The sequence below is a fragment of the Rhinopithecus roxellana genome, chromosome 10 (assembly GCF_007565055.1).
Source record: "Rhinopithecus roxellana isolate Shanxi Qingling chromosome 10, ASM756505v1, whole genome shotgun sequence".
Classification (NCBI taxonomy): Eukaryota; Metazoa; Chordata; class Mammalia; order Primates; family Cercopithecidae; genus Rhinopithecus; species Rhinopithecus roxellana.
Genome location: NC_044558.1, coordinates 4,672,438 through 4,695,453, shown reverse-complemented (window position 1 = coordinate 4,695,453; position 23,016 = coordinate 4,672,438). Strand labels below are relative to the sequence as shown.

Sequence of the window (23,016 nt, the reverse complement as noted above, 5' to 3'; positions counted from 1 at the left end):
TAAATAATAATAATAATAAATAATAAATAAATAAAATAGGATAAAAATAAAAATGTCACATTCAAAATCGATTTGATTATGTTGTGTTTTACAATAATTACTGGCAAATTCCCAATATCATTTAAAAATACTCTTGAAGCTTAAAACTACTGTCTTTGTATTGCTAGTTGTTCTGATGGGGCTTAAATAAATGTCTTTTCAACGTCTATTGGTTTTCCTCAACGGACTTCTCACCCAGTTGAATTTAATAGGTTTAAGGAAGGAAATGCAAACAATTCAGTAACTGGCTTCTGCACGTGAGTCTTGGGTTTCAGGGGACAGTTATGATATTAATTGGAGAAAGAAAATGAATTGTATGAATTATAATCCCTTCATCTAAAAAAACACTGAAGAAGAGAGAGCTGTGGATCTCACCATGCCTACGGCCCCAAGCAGGTGTTGAGAGGGCAACTTAAATATTTAAATAAATTAATCATAATTTATGTTTTTCACAACATTTAAAATTATAGATTATAAGTATAATATTTATCATAATCAAGTATTCACATATTTTAATATGGATCTTGGTAACATTTCAGCCAAGGGAAATTTTAAAATGTGATTTCACCTGACTTTAAGACAACAGTGTGGCTCTCTCTCTCTAGTAATCTGGAGTTCTTTTCAGAATGCCCTATTCATTGGACTAACACGGGGTAGAACCTTGATGCCAGTGGAGGGCCCCTGTCCTTTCTGCTCAGCTGGCAAGGATAAAAGAACTCTCAGGAAAATGCTCCGTGTTGCATTTCTCGTAACTGCCGGCAGGGGGAAAAGCGGCCCTTTGGTCCTCAGTCATCTCACCCGGTAGGCTGGAGGACATCCGGGTTTTCTGCATCTCACGTTGCCTCAGCTGGTTTCTGGGACTCAAGGAGCCAGCTGAGCTCCAGGATCACAGGTTAGGCTATAGCAGGAAGAGAACCTGGGAGACAGTCCTAGGGAGGGAAGCTGGTAATTTAGGATATTACATTATGATCTCCCCGACAACCACAAGATGCTACAAAGCACATCCAGGATCATACTGAAGACACATTTCTAGTTTCAGCACCAAAAGCACAGGTACTTTTTCTCTGTTAATTTCTCAGAGCCTTTCAATCATTCCCTTGCTGAATATCACCTCCTGAGAGAGGCTTTGCTTCCCCACCCTTTCTAATGACAAATCTGTTTGCTTACTCGTTTGTTGTCTGTCCTGCCCTCCAGAACTGTGCCGTCCGATATGGTAGCCCTTGGCACGTGGTCCCTGGCATGTGTCCTACTGGGGGTGTGCTGTGAGTGTCAGATACACACCAGATTCCAAAGACTTGGTGTGAAAGCAATAAATGTCAAATGATGTATTAGTAATTTTTGTAGTTGGGTTTATATTTTGTCATATTGTATTGTATTTATATCATATTGATATAAATTTACATTTTATCATATACCCTTTAATGCGTCAATAAAGTTGTAAAATAATTTTATATTGTTTATGTGTTAAAATAGTATTTTGAATATCATGTGTTAAATAAAACACATTATTAAAATTAATTTAATCTGTTTCTTTTTATCTCTTTAATGTGGCTACCAGAAAATTTAAAACGATACTCATGACTCACATGATGTTTCTATTGGATAGTGCTGCTCTAGAATGGACACTGCACAATGGCAAAGGTTTATTGGACTGGCTCGGTGCCAGCTCCCTAGAACTTAGGTCAGTGCCTCGCACAGACTAGCACTTGATGTGTACTTGTGGAATAAAAACTAGGAGTGTGTTTATTCATTTGTTTCCTCTACAAGTATTTACTGTCGACTCGTTTCAGACATTGTTCTAGGGGCTAGGGATGCAGTGGAGAACAAAACAGGCCATAAAACTCTAACAAAACTTAAAATTGGGATTTTTTGTAGGAAGATCAGATGTTTTGATTAAATGCTGAGAATGGTAATGACTCACCTTCATTTTCCCTGGCAGTTAAAGAGTTGGAACTGAATAGACCAGTGGTTCTTAGCCTTGGTTGTATATTGGGAACACCCAGGGAAGTTTTAAACACTACTGAAATCAGAATCTTTAGGGGTCATGGACATTTTTTAAAAGTTCTTTTCTATCATGTGGGGACAGGTGTCCATTTCATCACCAGCTGTGAGACCTCAGTTAGGTCATTAAGTCTCTGACGTTTTGCTGTTTGTGAAACTGGAGTAATTGTTCCTATATCCCCTGATTGCAGTGGTATTAAATGAGGTAAGAGAATGTGAGCTCTCCGGCTGGCAAATGTTGGAAGCCCAATAAATACTGGTTGCTTTTATCTTCCCTCTGTCTCTCCATTTAACAGAAAGGGGCTTCCTGTAAGAGATGGGTTTATCAATGAGTGTCACACAGTGGAAGAGGATATCCGAGGGTCATTCGCTGTCTCATTTCCGTGTCTCATCAGCACTTCCTATACAAAAAGCAGGAACAAAACCAAACCCTGCTCTGACCATTTGGTGCTGGACAAAGGAGTGGAAATCAGTCCAAGCTGAAGACAGAGCAAGCAGCAGAGATGTTAATTGCTAGTTCTGTCTAGGTTTTTAGGGTGGCACAGTATTATTTATGGTAATGCATTCACCTGTTAAATACAAATGGAAGACTTGAACTAGAAGAACTTGTAATGACCATTGCAAGTTAACATTAAAACATTTAAAATATACCCATAAGCAGCCAATCTAGAATCAGTGGCTCAATGAAGATAGGCATTTACTTCTATATAAGATCTACATTTGGAATGGATTTGGGGCCCTGAAGGAGAGTTTTACATACTTTTCCCCATTCTTTCCTAGGCCCCCACTCTTTCTGAGATCTACATGGTAAGTACCAGTTCCTTTGTTCTGCGTGTTCATTGGTGCTTTAATTTCTAATAAAAGAAAGAAAAACAAAGATTTGAAATTACCTTTGATTTCTGTCAAAGGAATGTGAAGTGAGCAGGAATTGGCAGATGGGGGGCATGTCTCTGAGTATAAGAATTAATCAGAGCAATAGATACTTCTACTGAAAGCTTTTTCAGGCCATGACAAATAGAGTATCAGTTCGACGTTGGAGGTGGGGATAAGGAGATGTTCGGAATGCAATCCCTGCCCTCCCTGCATGTGTTATAGCAGTGTTTATTTGCTTCTTTCAGCAATGTTGAGGGGGGTCATCACCTCCATTTTACAGCGGAGGAAACTGAGATCCAAAGAGATTTATATAGCAAGGCACCTGAAGTCATTCTGGGAATAAAAGCTGAAATCAGGATTCAGATTTTATTCTGTAATTCATGAATGCTTTTCAAGAAACACCTTTTATTATTAAGTGTTGAGTATATATAAAATAATATTAAAGAAATATGTGTAAAGTATAAAGAATGATACTGCAATACAATGATCACCCTTGTGTGTACCCAACACAAGGTTTTAAGAAAGCAGTCCCAGTCCCAGGCCTGGTGCGGTGGCTCACGCCTGTAATCCCAACACTTTGGGAGGTGGATCATGAGGTCAGGAGATGGAGACCATCCTGGCTAACACAGTGAAACCCTGTCTCTAGTAAAAATACAAAAAATTTGCCGTGCATGGTGGCACGTGCCTGTAGTCCCAGCTACTCGGGAGGCTGAGGCAGGAGAATGGCATGAACCCGGGAGGCGGAGGTTGCAGTGAACCGAGATCACGCCACCGCACTTGGCCTGGGCAACAGAGCGAGACTCCATCTAAAAACAAACAAAAAAAAGAAAACAGTCCCATGTGTGTCCCTCCCCATTGTATCTCGTCCTGTTCATTGTTCCCTCTGAGATGACTACTCTCTTGAGTTTTGCATCTATTATTCCACTAATTTTCTTTATCTGTTTCTAAACCTTCTAAACTATGTATTGGCTCATTTTGCGTGTTTTTTTTAAACATACATGGAATCATACTGTTGAGTGTTCTTCTGCAACTTGCTGTTTATGCTCAGTGCTAAGCCAGCGTACACTGGTATAACATTTGGCTGGCTTTCACTGGGGTTGATTAGGCCTCTTCTGATTGATCATTACCTGTGCCCCAAGTCTTCAAATACTATGAATATCACCTTTGTTCTAGGAACACTGGTTATCAATTAATTTAACTGCCATGTTTCATTATACAGGAACACCACATTTTTTTAAAGTCGGTTTTACAATTAACAGACATTTTGTTTTTTCTTGTGTGTTTGCTATTTATTTTTTATTGAAAATTTTTTTCTTTTTCTTTCTTTTTTTTTTTTTTTTTTTGAGATGGAGTCTCTCTCTGTCGCCCAGGCTGGAGTGCAGTGGCACGATCTCGGCTCACTGCAGCCTCCACCTCCAGGGTTCAAGTGATTCTTGTGCCTCAGTCTCCCCAGTAGCTGGGATTACAGGTGCATGCCACCATGCCCAACTCATTTTTGTATTTTTAGTAGAAACTGGGTTTCACCAGGTTGGCCAGGCTGGTCTCTCAAACTCCTGACCTTGAGTGATCTACCAGCCTCAGCATCCCAAAGTGCTGGGAATATAGGCGTGAGCCACTGTGCCCGGCCATGTTTGCTATTGAAAATGATGCTGCTATGAGCATTCTTGTGCATGTTTCTCAGTGTGTCTGTATAGGCATTTCTAAGGTGTATTCCCAGGAGGGGAACTGCTGGGTAACAGGATATGTGAATGCTTAACTTTACCAGGTAATGACAGTTTTCCAAAACATTGGTGCAAATGTACCTTGTCACCAGCAGTGTGTACACATTTCAGTCATTCCACATCCTTTTTATTACCTGATATGTGTGACTTTTTAGTTTGCCAATTTGCTAACAATAATTTTTTTTTTTTTTTTGAGATGGAGTCTTGCTGTGTCGTCCAGGCTGGAATGCAGTGGCATGATCTTGGCTCACTGCAACCTCTGCCTCCCGGGTTCAAGCAATTTTCCTGCCTCAGCCTCCTGAGTAGTTGGGACTACAGGTGCATGCTGCTATGCCTGGCTCATTTTTCTGTATTTTTAGTAGAGATGGGGTTTCAGTATGTTGGCCAGGATGGTCTTGATCTCCTGACCTTGTGATCCACCCGCCCTGACCTCCCAAAGTGCTAGGATTACAGGCATGAGCCAACATGCCCAGTCAATTTATTGTATTTTAATGTGCATTTTGATGATGATTGTTAATGAGATTGAACCTCTTTTATGTATTTATTGACCATTTGTGTTTCCTCTCCTTTGAAATCCTTGGTCATGCCTTTATTGTTTAAATATTTTTCTTTTGTGCTGTTTGTCCTTTTTTATTGATTTGTAGAATATTTTACATATTCTGTCTACTAATCTTTTTCAGTTGTATGTGCTGCCAACATCTTCTCCTAGTTGTCGGCTTGTCTGTTTTTTATTTACTTAGTTTTTAAAGAGCAGTTTTAGGTTCCCAGAAGAATTGAGCAGAGAAGTACACTTTCCATATACCCCATTCCTCTTTACAGTTTCTCCTGTTATTAACATTTTACATTCACGTATAGTTGGCACAATTGATGAACCAAGATTGATACATTATTATTAGCTGATGCCCATAGTTTACATTAGAGTTCCTCCTTTGTGTTGTACATTCTAGGAGTTTGACAAAGGCATAATGTCATTTATTTACTATTCTAGGATGATACAGGATAGTTTCACTGACCTAAAAATACCCCACTCTCCATCTACTCATCCCTTCCCCCCCCAACAAAACCCCTGGCAACCACTCTTTTTACTGTGGCCTTATTTTTTGCCTTTTCTAGAATATTGTATCGTTGGAATAATGCAGTATGTTGCCTTTTCAGACTGGCTTTTTTTCATTGAGCAATAATGTCCTCCATGTCTTTTCATGGCTTGATAGCTTATTTCCCTTTATCAGTGAGTAATACTGCACTGTACGGCTGTGCCAGTGTGTTTATCCGTTCACTGACTGAAGGACAATTTGGTTGCTTCCAATTTTTTAGCAGTTATAAATAAGTCTGCTATAAGCATTCATGTGCAGGTTTTTATGTGGACACACATTTTGTAGTTCATTTGGGTGAACCAAGGAGCATGATTGCTGGATTGTATGTTAAGGCTACATTTAGCTTCATAAGAAACTGCTACACTGTCTTCCAAACAAGCTGTACCATTCTGCCTTCTCACCAACAATGAATAAGAACCCTTGTTATGCCACCTCCTTGCCAGCATTTGGTGTGTCAAAGTGTGGTTTTGGATATTCTAGTAGGTGTGTAGTGGCATCTCATTGTTTTAATTTGCAATTGCCTAATAACATAATATTGAGCATCTTTTCATATGCATATTTGACATCGATATATCTTATTTGGAGAGCTGGTGTTTATTCAGATATTTTGCTAATTTTTAATTGGATTGCTTTCTTATTATTGAATTTTAAGAGTTCTTTGTATACTTAGGCACAATCCCTTCTCAGATATGTGTTTTGCACATATTTTCTACCAGTCCGTGGCTTCTCTTTTCGTTTTCTTAACAAAGTCTTTTGCAAAGAAGTTTTAATTTTGATGAAGCCTAGTGTATCCACTTTTTTTCCGTCATGATCGTGCTTTTTTATTGTAGCTCAAAAGTCATTACTGAACTGAAGGTCACCTAGATTCTCTTCTATGTCGTCTTCTGGAAGTTTTATAGTTTTGTGATTTCTGTTTAGGTCTATGAACCATGTTGAGTTAATCTTTGTGGAAGGTATAAGTTCTGTGTCTAGATTAATTTTTTTTACATGGATGTCCAATTGTGCTAGCACTGTTTTTGTTTGTTTGTTTGTTTGTGATAGGTCTTGCTATTTTCCCAGGCAGGTCTCAAACTCATGACCTCAAGTGATCCTCTGACCTCAGCCTCCTTGAGTAATTGGGACTACAGGTGTGCGCCACCACGCTGGGCTTAGGACTATTTGTTGAAGAGATGCCTTTCTCCATTGAATTGATTTTGCTCCTTTGTCAATGATCAGTTGACTATGTTTGTGTGGGTCTATTTATGGGGCCTCTATTTGTTCCATTGAACTATTTGTCTATTCTTTCTTCAGTGCCACACTGTCTTGATTGCTGTAGCTTTATAGTAAGTCTTGAGGTTGGGTCATCCGTCCTCTAACTTTAGTGTTCTTCAGTTTTGTGCTGGCTATTCTAGGTCTTTTCTTTTTCCATATGAATTTTAGAATCAGTTTGTTGATGTCCATAAAATAACTTGCTGGGATTCTGGTTGGGATTGTGTTGAATCTACAGATTAAGTTGGGAAGAACTAATATCTTAATGATATTTAGTGTTCCTATCATGAACATAGAAAATACCTTAATTTATATAGATCCTCTTTGATTTCTTCAGTTTTGTTGTTTTTCTCAGATGGATCTCATACATATTTTGTCATACTTATAGTTAAGTATTTCAATTTCTTGGGAGTGTTAATGTAAATGGCATTACACTTTTAATTTCAAATTCCAATGGTTCATTTCTGGTATGTAAGAGAGCAACTGACTTTTGTATATTAATGTCTTCTATCCTGCAGCTTTTATATAATCTTGGGTTTTCTGTTGACTTTCTTTATGTTGTTTTTAGATAAACAGAAGTAATTAATTAAAAGCAGGTAAACTTATGGTATGCACTTTTTGTCTTAATAAATAATTCCCTACTCTGAAGTTATACAGATATTGCCTTCTAAAAGTTTCATAATTTTCCTTTCATCAGTTCTGAAAAATTATTCTAGCCATTTTGTCATTATCTCTTTCATATTCTTTCTCTTCTTCTGAAACTCTAAATGTATGTTAAACCTTGTTTTATCCTCTGGGTCTATAATCTCTGACCAGATTTTTTATCTCTTTGTCTCTTTGTGCTGTTTGCTGGTTAATTTCTTCAAACCTGTCTTTTCCAGTGCATTCATGCTCTCTTTGGCTGTGTATAATATGTTATTAAGCCCATACATTTGGTTTTTAATTTCAACTGTTATAGTTTTTAGTTTTGAAAGTTCTAATTTGTTCATTTTTAAATCTGTTCTGTTATTTGCATGGAGTCTTACACTTTACTCACATTTTTAGGCTCTTTAGTTTCTTTAAGCAAGTTATGCATAATTTATAAGTTTTACCAGATAATTCCAATATTTGGATACTGTATTTGGAAATATAAGTATTTGGAAACACTGGGGGGAGGGATCTGATTCTGGTGTTTATAGTTTTTGCTAATTCTCACCCACAGCACCTTGTTGTCTTGCACCTTTTAACTTTTTACTAGTCTTGTTTTGTGGAAAAGGCACAGCTGAACCTGAGAGAGTATGAATGGTTTGCCAAGGCCTCACAGCCAGCACGTGGCAGAGGAGGAATGCCAGTCAAAATCTGTCTGACTCTGAAGTCTGTGTCCTTTTCTCTATTCCTGTGAGGCCTAATGACCCTTGACGGATGAACTCTTTTATGAATCATCCCATACGTGAGTACTGAGAGCCAAGCATTGTTTTTGGTGCTGGGATACAAAAATAAACAATGCACATCTCCTTCTTTCAGAGTATGCACAATCTAGTGGGAGCATAAACCACAAATGCGCTGGGCGCAGTGGCTCACGCCTGTAATTCCAACACTTTGGGAGGCCGAGGTGGGTGGATCCCGAGGTCAAGAGATCGAGACCATCCTAGCCAACATGGTGAAACCCCATCTCTACTAAAAATACAAAAATTAGCTGAGTGTGGTGGCGCACCCTGTAGTCCCAGCTACTGGAGAGGCTGAGGCAGGAGAATCGCTTGAACCCAGGAGGCGGAGTTTGCAGTAAGCCGAGATTGCGCCATTGCACTCCAGCCTGGCGACAGAGCGAGATTCTGTCTCAAAATGATAACGATAATCATGATAATAATAATGATAAATAAAAATAAAAAATAAAACACACAATGGCCAAGTGACACTGAGGCATGGGAGTGCTCTCATGCAGGTAGAAACAGTTCTCTGGGAGCCTAGACCCAAGTGACACTGAGGCATGGGAGTGCTCTCATGCAGGTAGAAACAGTTCTCTGGGAGCCTAGACAAAGTTTTCTTAAGCCATTGGCTGATGCCCAGTGTACCATCTCATGCTTCACTGACATGCCAGTCACTTTAGTGCTGTCGCATGGCATGAGTTACAGGGTTCTTTATTCATATTTTCGTCTAAATGAATCATTCCCCCTGGAGTTAAACAAGGAGGCTGCATGTGGACTGGAGGGAGGGCATTTCAGGCAGAAGAAATAACATATACAAAAGCATGCAAAGGCATGCTATCTAAATTGATAGAAATAGAGCCTTAGAAATTATCTATTTAAACCCACCTACATGATGCATAAATCCACTTTATATTATAGGGAATTTAGTGTCTAATTTATAGAATAAATGCTTGCTTTCTGAATGTCTCCATTGTCAACTGAATTCAGGCACTATCAGAATAAAAGCATGATCTTATTTTTAATTAGAGACCTTTGGAGGGGAAGTACTTTATAATCCCTTGTCACCCGGTTTCCTGGCAGAACACAAAGAGGTCAGAGGAGATCACTGGGTGGCAGCATGAGACAGTAAAACGACGCTAGAGGGCTTACGTTCTGGACGAGCTTGCTGCTGTTAATTGTGTTATCTTGGACAAGTCACTTGGATAACCTTTGCCTCTCTTTCTCCATGTGTCAATTGAGGGCATTATACTACACATGCCCTAAGGTCACATTCAGCAACATGATTTACCAAAGTGCATTTAACGGAAGTCCAGAAAACAAAGTATCTCCCCAAGGCCCTGCACTGAATGCATCAGAAATTGACTCCAGCTGTCTGGACCTCCAGGCTCTTGCCCTTCCTCAAGGATGGCAGGGCCTCCTCTTTCCACCTCCGGCAGGGACAGAGCTGGTGGGTAGGACCCCAGGGAGGCTACTACATGAGTGAGAAGAAAATCTGGTCCTCCCAAGAGGCTGGCCACATTCATCCCCCTAATGAGTCTCAGGGGTGCAGCTGTGGCTGTTGGTGTGATCTGGAGGTGGCTCCTCCCTATCTAGGCATCCTGGGCTTCCTCATGCACAGCAAAGGGGCTTTAAGGGCAGACTCTAAGCTTCAAATGGCAATGGGAGAGATGTGTGATTTGTTCGAGGTCTATAGCAGCCAGGGTAGCTGAATCCCTTCGTTGGGGACCCTTAGGAGCCCAGCCACCTCCCTCCCTCCCTCCCTCCTTCCCTCTTTCCCTCCCTCCCTCCCTCCTTCCCTCCCTCCCTCCCTCCTTCCCTCCCTCCCTCCCTCCCAGTTCTTTGTGATGCTCTGCTGAGCCTGATTGTCTTAACTGGTTGCATTCTGCAGAAAATCCCCCAAAGAGTTTCTCTCTCTCTCCTGGCCACACCCCTTCCCTGCGTGAATGCATTTATTTTTAACTCCATAGTTCTGGCCTCTGGGAAGGGATGACAGAGCCTGTAAAGAAGAAGCTGTGAACTGATATCACAGAAGTTGAGCTTCATTTGCCCATCAAACCACCAGGCACTTGGGGATTTTTTTTTTTTTTTTAATGGGAAAGAGAAAGAGACAAGGAGGAGTCAGCTGAGAAAATAGGAAAATCGCCTGTGAAGTATGACTGAGGTGGGATGGTGTGATGGAGGTGTGACTTTCTGAAAAGGCTGGGTGGCCTGAGGCTTGCAGAGAGTCCAGTTGCTATCTTCCCTGAACTGTCCAGATGAGGAGATCCAGCATTCGGTCCCAGGTAATAAGATGAGCCAGTGCCTCTGGAGTTCTGCTGTAGTTAGCTCTAAATAGGGACCAGTCCTATTATCCTTTGGGTCTTGGCGTGAAAGGGCAGGACATATACTCCCCTGCGGTCCTTGGGTAAACGGAGCTTTATAGCCAAGGTGAGAGAGGCTGTGCTTGCTGGGGGTCAGGGCCTGACCTGATGAGAAGGCAGAATAGAGGGGAAGGCAGAGCACCTAGGGACAAGACACTGAAGTGGGACATGGGACTGGGAATTCCACCCTTCAGGGGACCTCTTCCATCCACTCTGACACAGACATTACATGGTCAGGTCAGTGCCATTTGTAATGGGAACAGGCTCCTGCCAGACAGGTTCTTCTTTCCTACCATGAACCATCTCTTGTCTCCTTTGAGTAGCAATGCATTTATTTGGAACAAAGCACTTCCTTTTCCAGGTATTCTCTTGGAAATTGCCGTTGCCTTTGAGAGGGGCATGAGCAGAAAAGATTCTCTGGTGTGAATTCACTGATTAGAGACTTTCCCTCCAAAAGAAGGGCCGGCGAGCAGGGCAGCACTGTTTCCTGGTGGGAACAGAAACCACTAGGAGCAAGGAATGAGGCTAGAACAGGGCAAGGGTGGACTGGCCACCAGGAGGGGGAAGGACTGAACTCAAAGCTCAGCTGTCTCCCTGGGCAGCCTAGAGTCGTCTTGGATCTTTCAGGACAAGTGCTAGGTCCTTAAACGTCCTGCTCCCTCCCTTCCTTCCCTCTCACCTTCTTTTCCTCCTCCTTTAGCAGGTATTGAATTGCCTGCTACAGGCTGAGTATCTCTCATCCCAAACGCTTGGGACCAAAAGTGTTTTGAGTCTCAGACTTTCTCAGATTGAAGAATATTTGCATATACGTAATGAGATATTTTGGGGATGGGACCCAACTCTAAACACAGAATTCATCTGTGTTTCACATACACTTTATGCACATGGCCTAAAGGCAACTTTATACAATATTTTGAGTAATTTTGTGCATGGAACAAAGTTTGTGCGCATGAGTGGTGTCATTGTTGGCACTCAAAAGTGGAGCATTTCAGGCTAGGGATGCTCAATCTGTAATGCAAGATATCACCTTAGGCTTTGAGGTAAGACCCAAGTCTTTTATTAAAGAGTCTTGGCCGGGCACAGTGGCTCACGCCTGTAATCCCAGCACTTTGGGAGGCTGAGGTGGGAGTTTCCCCTGAGGTCAGCAGTTCGAGACCAGACTGACCAACATGGAGAAACCCCATCTCTACTGAAAACATAAAATTAGTCAGGAGTGGTAGCAGGTGCCTGTAATCCCAGCTACTCAGGAGGCAGAGGCTGGAGAATCACTTGAACCTGGGAGGTGGAGGTTGCAGTGAGCCGAGATGGCCCCATTGCACTCCAGCAACAAGCAAAACTCCGTCTCAAATAAAATAAAATAAAATGAAATAATAAAATAAAATAGAAAAGAGTCTTATAGACCAGAAGAAGAAACCAGTAAAACAACTTTGTCTAACAAGCCTTTGCAGGTGCCATGATAGAAGTACAGAGCACAGGGTAGCGGGTGGCTTACACATATTAATACCAGAGGGAATGGTCACAGAGGATTCCTGGAGAAAGTGCTGCTATGGCTGGGGCCCAAATGCGGGTGAACGATGGGGACATGGACTGGGTGACTTGGCGGTGGGGTGGGTGACGGGAGAACATTTCAAGCAGAAGCAGAGCAAGAGCCAAAGTGCTGAGATATGGAACAGTGCCGTGTTGGAAAATGGTAAGACTTGCAACGGCAGGAGCCAAAAGGCAGGGGTAGGGCTGTGACAAGGGATGAGGCTGGGGGCGCTTTGTGAGTCAGGACTTCTGCTCCCTGGGAAGTTGCTAGGAGATGTAGGCAACTTACTAATGTGATCAGATGCTCATGTTTAATTTCTGAGGCCACTCAGGAGGAAGGTAGAGGATGGGATGGACTGGGGAGAGGCAGAAAAACTCCTTAGGAGACCATTGCAACAGGGGCTTGAACTAGGGATGTGGTGGGCAAAGAATGGTGAAGGGGTATCTTTATGCTTACATAATCATGCCACTCACAGCGAGAAATCGTGACAATCTGAAGTTTGAAAAAGCGTTCTGACTCTCACTTTTTTTTTGAGATGGAGTCTTTCTCTATGGCCGAGGCTGGAGTGCAGTGGCACGATCTTAGCTCACTGCGACCTCCACCTCCCGGGTTCAAGCAATTCTCATTCCTCAACTGCTACTCCTGCCTTTTGGCTCCGGCCATTGCAAGTCTTGCCATTTTCAAACCGGCATTGTTCTACATGTCAGCACTTTCACTCCTGCTCTGTTTCTGCTTGGAATGTTCTCCCATCACCCACTCCAACGCCATGTGACCCAGTCCATGTCCCCATCATTCACCCGCATTTGGGCCTCAGCCATAGCAGCACTTTCTCCAGGAATCCTCTGTGACCATTCCCTCTTGTATTAATATGTGTAACCCATCCGCTACCCCATGCTCTGTACTTCAGTCACAGAACCTTTGCTGGGACTACAGGCGCCTGCCACCACGCCGGACTAATTTTTGTATTTTTAGTAGAGATGGGGTTTCACCACATTGGCCAGGCTGGTCTCCAACTCCCAACCTCAGGTGATCCACCTGCCTTGGCCTCCCAAAGTGCTGGGATTACAGGCGTCAGTGTGCACCCGGCCGGCCCTGACTCTCACTTTTGAAAGTGAGATGGTTGTCAGCTTGTGTTCATTAATATGAATTTGCAATTGAGGCACTTCCCTGTGACATCATACAAAGAAGCAGTGTCAGAGAACATGACACTCAGTGAAATCCTACTCCCTCCTGAGACATGCAACAAATCCACGATTGGCTCTGGAGCTGGTCCCAGCTCACTTCAGGTTCTTGTAATGATGGCGTGGACACTGACACACAGGGTAGGTTCTGTGGGACCCCCCCACCCCCCGATGACCTAGCCAGAGGGACTGGTCTTGAAGTTCCAGGGCTGGCACATTGTGGAAAGCCTAATGTTTGTTGCCAGGGAATTTCCTGGGGGAAGATGAGAAGAATTTGTAAAAAGTTAAAAAGGATACATAAACATCAATGACACAAAGAAAAACAAAAGTTCAGAGGTAGGAGAGACCAGTTCCAAAGGAGGGGATTGTATTAGAATGTGACTCCCAAATCTGCCCGCCCAGAACTCACTTGGGGAAGCTTGAAATACAGGTTTCTGGGCTCTACTGCTAGGGAGCCTGGACTGTGTGATCTGTGCTTAGCACACTGCCTGGCAGGCACATAGATATGTTCAGTAAATGCGTTAAGAATGAATGCATCTCCAAGGTCCGTCGCAACTCAGTGATTCTGTGCATCCTTCTGGCTTGGGGAGGCAGAAGGGAGGTGTTGCTGGAAGAATCTTTGAGGCAAGAAGAAGAGCAGGATCACAGGACTGAGTAACTGCTTCTTAGTCTTTCAGTGCTTTCCATGGCCCGCTGTCAACCCCCTGTTCCTGCTTACCCAGCATGAGCAGTGAAGAGCCCTGGGGCACGCCTGGATGGTGGTGTTTCACTGAGCAAGCATGCTTCCTACCCGTCCTCTCAGTTAAAGCCCAGACCAAGCCTCACCCATTCAGAAAAGCACCGCCTCTACCACCATCCTTCTGGTCTGATTGCGTTCACGGTGATCTTTTCCTTCTTTGTTGATACTCACTGTTCGTGCCCTTTTTTTGTATTTAGTTTGGGTTGTATTCTGTTCATGTACCTTTTATGTATCTGTCCAGTCTCCCTGCCGCATCCTCAATGTCAGCCTGTTACGGACGATGCTAATGAATATTCATCCCCACATACCTACTTGATGAGAAATGGAGACTCTGAGATTTGCAATTGCAATATTTGCTCAGATATCATTTTCCATTCAATAGTGGAATCCTAAATATAGCACATTAGCGAATTATCATGGTCTGAGACCATGTCCCATGCTCTGTGCAACCCTCTCTCCCTCAGACTACCTCCCTGTTCCAGGAGGTCAAGATTGACTGTCCCAAACAGTCCTCATCATTACCGTGCTGTGCGGGACTTAGCTGTGCTGGATGATATTAAGTGTTGTACCCAGTTGTTATTTCAATGCAGCCACATTTTTACAGTGGTGGGTCTGATACCAGCTGTGTGTCAGCTTTGGATAAACATCCTTCAATTCCATAGGGGAGGTCTGGAAGAAGGAGAACGCCTGTTTTGGCTTCAAAGACCAGAACTTCGATTCAAGCTGTAGCCTGTTGTTTGCTAAGCTTCAGTCATTGGAGTGCCAGCTTCACAGTTTTTGCCACGCCTACGTAGTCCACACACTCTGTTTTATTATTATTTTTTGTGTAGAGACAAGGTCTCTCTCTGTTGCTCAGGCTGGAGTGCAGTGGCACGATCATAGCTCACTATAACCTGGAAATCTTGGCCTCAAGCGATCGTCCCACCTCAGCCTCTCAAAGCACTGGGATTACAGGTGTGAGACACCGTGTCTGGCCTTATTTTTTTTTAACTTAAATTTTAATCTCATCCTAAATAATAACAACCACAATGTTGCAGGTTCAATGTGCTCATTACAGTTTTTCAAATGGATATTACAGTAAATCCATACCCCTTAGGTAACTATCTGTGCACTACACATATTATGTCCCCTTCCTCTGTGGTGTGCTTATCACCCTCTGGGACACACTGCTCTAGTATTTTGGTCTTCTCCTCCTCACCCTTTCTAGATGTGAAGTCTCTTCTGATCAGGTCACAGGCTGGGTGCCTGTGTTCCACCGGGCGGATTCCACTATGCCACCGTCAGAGCCACATTCAGGGTGAAAAGACTTCCAGGCAAGGCAATGGCCATTTTCTTTTCTAAAGAGCAAGAGCAGCTCAACTGTTACTCCTTACCATATACAGGGTCTCTAGTTAAGATTTTACTGGAAGAAAAGGTCATACTGATTTTTTTAAAGCATGAAAACCATAGGCCAAGCCCATCCAGGATGAACACTTTGGGAAAGGTCATTTGTTTGGATAATCATCCATTCATGCATTCATTGAGTACCTATTGGAGCTTCTCTTGGCTCTTCCTAGCTTAGGGGTCAGGAGAGCTGGCCTCAAGCATAGTTTGTTTACTGTAATGAAACAACAATATGCAGTGTGGGATGAAGCCATGCCAAGCACTGTTCCTATTTTCTTCCGCTTGATCCAGGTTGGAAGTAAACGTTCAGTTCAAGTCCAGAAGCCACCTTCCAACACCAAGAACTCCAGAATGACCCAAGTCTTTCGTAAGGTAGGGAGTGATGTTCAGCTCCTTTTCTCTAGGAGAGAATGAGGAGAGGCGGGTGGCCAGGGTAGCTTTGAACAGGCAGTTTTGGCCAGTTCATCATGACATGTATCCTAACATGATGACAGCACTCTATCCACATCACCGTTGCCACACGATTTTTAAAAATGTTTTTATTTTAATTTTTGTGGGTACATAGTAGGTGCATATATTGATGGGACACATGAGATGTTTTAATAGGGATACGCAATGTGTGATAATCACATCATGGAAAATGGGTTATTCGTCCCCTCAAGCATTTACCCTTTGTGTTACATACAATAAAATATAATTAAATTACTATTGATTATAGTCACCCTGTTGTGCCATCAAACACAAGGTCTTATTCAATCTATGTTTTTGTACTTATTAACCATCCCCACCTCTCCCGCAACCACTACCCTTCCCAGCCTCTAATAACCATCTTTTTAATCTCTTTCTCCCTTAATCCAATTGTTTTGATTTTTAGATCCCACAAATAAGGGAGAACATGTGATATTTCTCTTTCTGTGCCTGGCTTATTTCACTTAGCCTAATGATCTCTAGTTCTATCCATATTGTTGCAAATGACAGGATCTCATTCTTTTTTTTATGACTGAATAGTATTGCATTGTGTTTAAGGATCACATTTTCTTTATTCATTCATCTGTTGATGGACACTTACGTTGCTTCCAAATTTTAGCTATTTTGACCTCTCTCCTGATTAATTAGTCAGTCACTCAGTGGAGGAGGGCAGGGATCCAAGTGAGTAGGTCAAGTCAATAATATAGTCATAGAGGAAATGGAAGCTTATGTTGCACTGAGGAAGATCTGCGTGATATAACAGGAAGAACTTCCCTGCGTTGGGGTGGTAAGATATTGGAGTAATGATAATAATGGCCAGCACTTACAGTCTATATATTGACTCATTTACCTCACAAAAGCCTTATGAGGTAGGCCCCATTTTTGTTCCCATGGTAGTGATGAAATAATTGAGGTTTCGAGGAAGAGTCAGTGTGAGCTGTTGAAAGTCTATAGCTAGTAAGTGGTAGAGCAGGGACTCAAACCCAGAGCCCATGTGCTTGTTGACTCTGCTGCTCTGGAATCTGCATTTCTTGCCAAGAACTTTAACAATAGGTTTATGTCCAGATTGGGGTTAGGCTCATTTTTTGTTGGGGGTTGGGAAGGGGGGCTAGAAGAAATGATCCCGGCCGGGCGCGGTGGCTCAAGCCTGTAATCCCAGCACTTTGGGAGGCCGAGGCAGGCGGATCACGAGGTCAGGAGATCGAGACCATCCTGCCTAACACGGTGAACCCCGTCTCTACTAAAAATACAAAAAACTAGCCGGGCGAGGTGGCGGCGCCTGTAGTCCCAGCTACTCGGGAGCCTGAGGCAGGAGAATGGCGTGAACCCGGGAGGCAGAGCTTGCAGTGAGCTGAGATCTGGCCACTGCACTCCACCCTGGGCGACAGAGTGAGACTCCATCTCAAAAAAAAAAAAGAAAGAAATGACCCCTGGAGATGTTTTCTTGCCTAAGGCTTTTGTAATGTATGCAGTTTCTCCTTCTACAGAACACCAGTGTTACTTCACTCCCCTTTGTGGACACCAAGGGGAAGAAGAATATGGTAAGCTTCCCACACATTAGCAAGAAAGTCCTGCTGAAGTCATCCCTGCTGTATCAGGTGAGCGCAGATGGACGGGACCCTGAGAAGGTTTTAGTCCAAGGTTTTAGAAAGGCCCAGGATGGTGGGGAAAAGCACAGTATCTGCTGAAGAGTTGGGTTCTGGTCCTGTTCTCATTCTTTACAATGACTATAAGCTTGAGCAAATAAGTCCTTAACCTTTTCTTAGCTATGAAATGGTCCCTCTGTAGAGCTGTCAGGAGGATTCATCGAGGAAAGGAATAATGAAATGCTGTGCATGAAAGGTGGAACCATACAAAATATTAGTTTCCTCCCATGTCCTCCTGCTTCTTTTGTGTAGGGACCAAATGAGATAATAGGTGACAAGATGTCAACAGAAAGAGGTGTCACACACACATAATTTCACGTGCTCCTGGGCAAGTCACTTTGTCTAGCTGGGAACTCACCTTCTTAAGAGCAGCAGTGAAAAACTGTTCCCATCTCTTCGCACAGCGAGATGTTGCTGGGGTTGTCAACAGCATACTGTAAGGTCCAGGGGTCTCCCCAGGAACAGTGTGAGTCAGACAGATACTTCCTTTGGGAGAGAGATAGGGAGAACCTACTGTCTCTTAATTGCTGTTTTCTCCCTGGAGAGGTAGGTAAAGAGCCTGGCTGGAGGTGGGTGTCTTTGGTTAAATAAATGGTTATGGCCGCCAGGAGAATCTTAAGTAGTTATTTATTGCAAACCTCTTTTCCTGGACAGGAGACTCAAGCTCACAATCAGATGCCGGCTTCAGAGCTCAAGGCTTCAGAAATACCTTTCCATCTTAGCATTAAAACCCAGGATCCCAAGGCACAGGAGAAGTCACCAAAGAAGCACAAGGTGCCTCTGACAGCGGCAGGTACGCCTTTGGGGGTAGTAGCAGGGTTTGGAGGTGGTTATGGAAGGTCAGGGTGTCAAGAGCTAAGCTGTGCTGGAGTGAGCTAAGCTGCCAGGTGTCAGAGTCGTCAATGAAGGCAGCAAACCACGAGGAAAGTAGAAGTTAAGCATTGAACCTCTGACTGTGTTAGTGTAAGCAAGAGGGTGAATAGGAGGCTGAATTTTCCCCTATGGAGTGACTCTGGGCAAGGGCGGGATGTACCCGTGCAGACAGAAGGAAGTGTCTCATTTGCCTAAGGAGCCAGACAGAAGGTTCCTGTCATTTTATGGACCCAGGGGCCAGGCGGAAGGCACTGAGAGAGTGGAAGAGCTAGGAGTGGAAAGGTACTGAATACAGAGATCAGAGCAAAGGGTGTTGAAGCTTGCTCCTTCCTCTTGGTAAGGAGGTGTTGGAGAGGAGCCTCTGGGGGCGGATCTTGGTTAGAAATGCAGATGCGTAGAAGAGCATGGTCAGCCAGGGGTCTCTGTCCGTGGCTGTAGCTTCCTTCAGAGACTGCAATGCACTGGCTGTGCACCAGCTCTGCTGCAGGGAGGCATCTTTACCCATGAGGCTTGCCAGGTGAAGCCTTTGTGGACTGCCTTGTGGTCAGGCCTGAAAGATTACACATGGGTTTTTGGCCAGTGGCTAGACTTCTAATGGGGTTCAGAGACTCATAACCTATCAGGACGCAAAGGAAGACCACCCAAACCCACCAAGCACCCACTATGGGTGCCATCATCAGATGCTTCACAGCTCTTCTACCACAACCTAGAAACTGAAAGTGGTGCTTGTTGTTCTTAAACAACTCTGGGAACTCTGCACGAAGAGGTCATTTCAGTCCTGAGCTGGTTCTGCCTTTACAGAGCTGCCGTCTGCCCCCCTGCTGTCTTATGCCTTGGCTCTGTCCTCTGGGCAAAGAACATGCCTTATTCAGCGTATACATGACTGCCCTTCACTTATATGAAAACAGAAGTCTTGTCCCCTGTAAGTCTTTTTCTTTTTCCTTGCAGTTCCCTCTCTAACGCTTCAGCAGTTTGTCAGATAATATGGTGTCCCCGTCCTAATCCTAGTTTCTTTTCTCTGAGAATGCTGTAGTTTATCAATTACTGTGAATTTTACCCCTGATCACACACCAGGGTGCCGATGTGATCTGGCCAGTGTACAAAAGTCCTAACTCATAATCTCTCCTTGCAATCTGAGGTCCTTCCTGATTCAGCTGCAGATTTGAGCGTGAAGGTTCCTGGGCCTTTAATGTTGCCTTTATGTTACCTGTCTGGCCCTGCAGACATTACAGTTTTCAAAGCCTCTCAACTAATTATAGCTTAATTCCACATTAACTTGGGCAACTTGCCACCTAAATGATATACTATTGTTGACACTAATTTTACTCCTGGAATTTTTACCCACGCTGCTCTAACCCCCAGGTGTATGGGGACTGAGCTCTCCCTTTCCCTGTCCTTGTGTTCTTTTCTTGATTTGTTGAACTAAGTGCGAGACCTTGACAGTTATCTTTGTCATACTTCCATCTTGTGAGATGCCAGATGCATGGTCCTCAGTGAGCCACCCAGCTGGGAAACAGGCTGATGGCTCGTGACCTAGAAGGATGCCATCATCTGCATCCTGGGCAAATCCTATGCTGCCTCAACTTAACTCACAATTGTAGTGTTTTTCACAGAGGCCCTAAAGCTTTTTAAGAATCAGCTGTCTCCATATGAGCAAAGTGAAATCCTGGGCTACACGGAGCTGTGGTTCCTGGGGCTTGAAGCCAAGAAGCTCGACCTGGCTCCTGAGAAATTTAGCAAGACAAGTTTTGATGATGAGCAAGGCTCCTATCTGAAGGTGATGGGGGTGGGGGCCATGGGAACCTCCAGGGGCCCGGGGACAACAGGTAGTCTAGAAAGGAAAAAAGCAGGGGTATTTTGTAGTATTTGGTGCTGACATGTTGGAGACTAGATGTCCTGAAGTATTCTGGTAGTGCCAAACCAAAGAAATACCATGCTTGAAAATGGGGAAACATACAATTTAGTATGCAAAATACTCTACTGATGGAAGACTGACTTTCCCCCAAGCGTACTTGGGGTAGCTGGTTTGCATCCTGGGTGAGCTCCCACAGGCCTCCTTCCCTGCATAGCCCACTGGAAAAGGCCAGACTGAAATAAGGAGAAGTTTTCCCAACATTTCCTTTTTTGTCTCCTCAATACAAGCCCATACCTGGACTCTTTTCTCTTTTATAATAGATGCCATTTCCCCCACAGACAAAAAAGCTTTTGTCACTGTAGTCCCTGGTGCATAGAGCTGAATTTCATTCTGTTTTTTAAAAATTGATCCCAACAGCTCCTCTTCCTCCTCCTCTTCTGACTATAGCCCTTGGTTTCCCCAGGGCGGTGCCTCTTCCCAGCCTGAAGGTGAAAGCTGGGCAGTGATTCCCAGGGCTGAGCATGTTGGGATGTGTGATGCTTAGTGCACTAGACTGTGGGCTGTCAGGAATTTCCTCTTCAGAACATTTCATTGCAACTTGGATTTAAGAGACAAGATGAGCCTGAGGGCTCATAGAAGAGGCAGATTTTATTAACAGCATTGAGGGCCATGTTAGTCTAGCATTACTATGAACACAAACCACTTGCAGGATCTTGTTAAAATGCAAGTTCTTATCCAGCCGGTCTGGGGCTAGGGCCTGAGCTTCCAGGTGATGCCTGTGCTGCTGATCCTTGGACCACACTTTGAGATGCAAGGATTTCATTTCTGTCACACAGTGCCTTCTAGAGCCTGGGTTCAATATTTTCAGTCAAGAATCCCTTTGGGAGCCTGATAAAAGCTATAGGTCCTCATCCCAGAAAAGACAACCTGCACATACATAAAATTATAGGGGGTTAGTGGATCCTTGGTTAGGAATCTTCAGTAGTATATATATATATATTTTTGAGATGGAGTTGCCCAGGTTGGAGTGCAGTGGTGTGAACGACTCCCTGCAACCTCCACCTTCTGGGTTCAGGCGATTCTCTTGCTTCAGCCTCCAGAGTAGCAGGGATTACAGGCGCCTGCCACCACGCCTGGCTGATTTTTGTATTTTTAGTAGAGGCAGGATTTCACTGTGTTGGTCAGGCTGGTCTCAAACTCCTGACCTCAGGTGATCCGTCTGCCTTGGCCTCCCAAAGGGCTGGGATTACAGGTGTGAGCCACTGCGCCCGGCTGGGAATCTCCAGTATAAATCTTAACTCTGATTCAGCTAGACCTCCTCAACCCCTCCCTCCCTGCTCCCTCCTCTGCTCCACCCTACCTGAGCCTAGGGTCTCCGGGAATTCCCTAAGGGTGTCAGTACCACTTTTAAATTAATTCATTGGAACTCAGTTCTTCAGTCTCAAATCTTAGAAAAGGCTTTTGTTTTTTTTGTGGGGGAAGGGCGTTGTGGGGAAGAAAGGGATAATATGTGTTCTCTGTAAGCTAAAAATCACCACCCTTATTGCATTCCAGTACACACACAAATACATACTGCACATAACCAAATTCCCAAGCAAGCAACACAGCTGCATTCTCACTTTTTGTCGACAAATGTTAATTGAATGCCTGTGTATTGATAATCTATCATAAACTTGGGCATCTACTAGACTCTGGAAATATAAAGGAAGCTATCACAAATGAATACAAAATGGTTCTTGCTTTCAGGTAACCATAATCAATGTCAAAGTTGACATGTGAATGAACAATTATGACACTAAGTGGTAGTATGCAGAAGGCAAGCACAAATGCTAAGAAAACACATATGTAATTTTATAGCCACATGTGTGTGGATCCTGTCCCTGTCCTTTTCCCATACATTCTCATGACAGATCCTTACAAGTAGACTAACCTACATCCATAGATCAGGAAAGTTGTACGTGTTCAAATTCAGTCTAGATTCCCCCCATATGAACAGACCCCCAGTGCACATTCTCAAACACATCCTGAGGACTTGTACACAAACACTTAATCCTTCACCTCTCCCAAACTCATGAGTGTAACACTAGAAATCAGAGACCCACAGAGCTTGAGGACCTTAGAGATAATCTTATCCAGCATCTTCAGTTTACAGACAACAGCACTGCAGCTCAGAATGGTTGTCTCAAGTTGCTTGTCTAAAGCTGAAGTCTTTTTAATAGAAAATTTCCTGTGGTTTTGATTAACCCCCTGCTCTCTAGTTTCTAACATAGGGAGAGACATGGGTGATTCTGGCTCTTGAAATATTTCTCTTCATCAAGAAAGGTCCAAGTTCTGTACTGCTAACTCCAGGATAGCATTAAATCCCAGTAAGCCCAAAGGAGAATCAAATTTGGCCAGGAAGAGGCAGAGCAGACCTAACGCCTTCTCTGATTGATAGAGACACATCAGGGGTCAGAAACAAGACTTTCTCAGAGGCCGGGTGCGGTGGCTCAAGCCTGTAATCCCAGCACTTTGGGAGGCCGAGACGGGCGGATCACGAGGTCAGGAGATCGAGACCATCCTGGCTAACACGGTGAAACCCCGTCTCTACTAAAAATACAA

General features: G+C 43.6%; 1 protein-coding gene across 1 annotated transcript in view; it reads left to right on the top strand.

The window, feature by feature from the left end:
• The first annotated feature begins 1,015 nt into the window (after positions 1-1,015).
• The window catches only part of DYRK4 (dual specificity tyrosine phosphorylation regulated kinase 4), a 40,522-nt gene continuing 18,521 nt past the window's right edge, over positions 1,016-23,016 (top strand). Inside the window, 5 exon segments of the mRNA XM_030939596.1 lie at positions 1,016-1,092; positions 15,865-15,945; positions 17,529-17,639; positions 18,342-18,480; positions 20,174-20,337. Coding sequence (XP_030795456.1) covers positions 15,925-15,945; positions 17,529-17,639; positions 18,342-18,480; positions 20,174-20,337 — 435 coding nt within the window. The 5' untranslated portion in view covers positions 1,016-1,092; positions 15,865-15,924.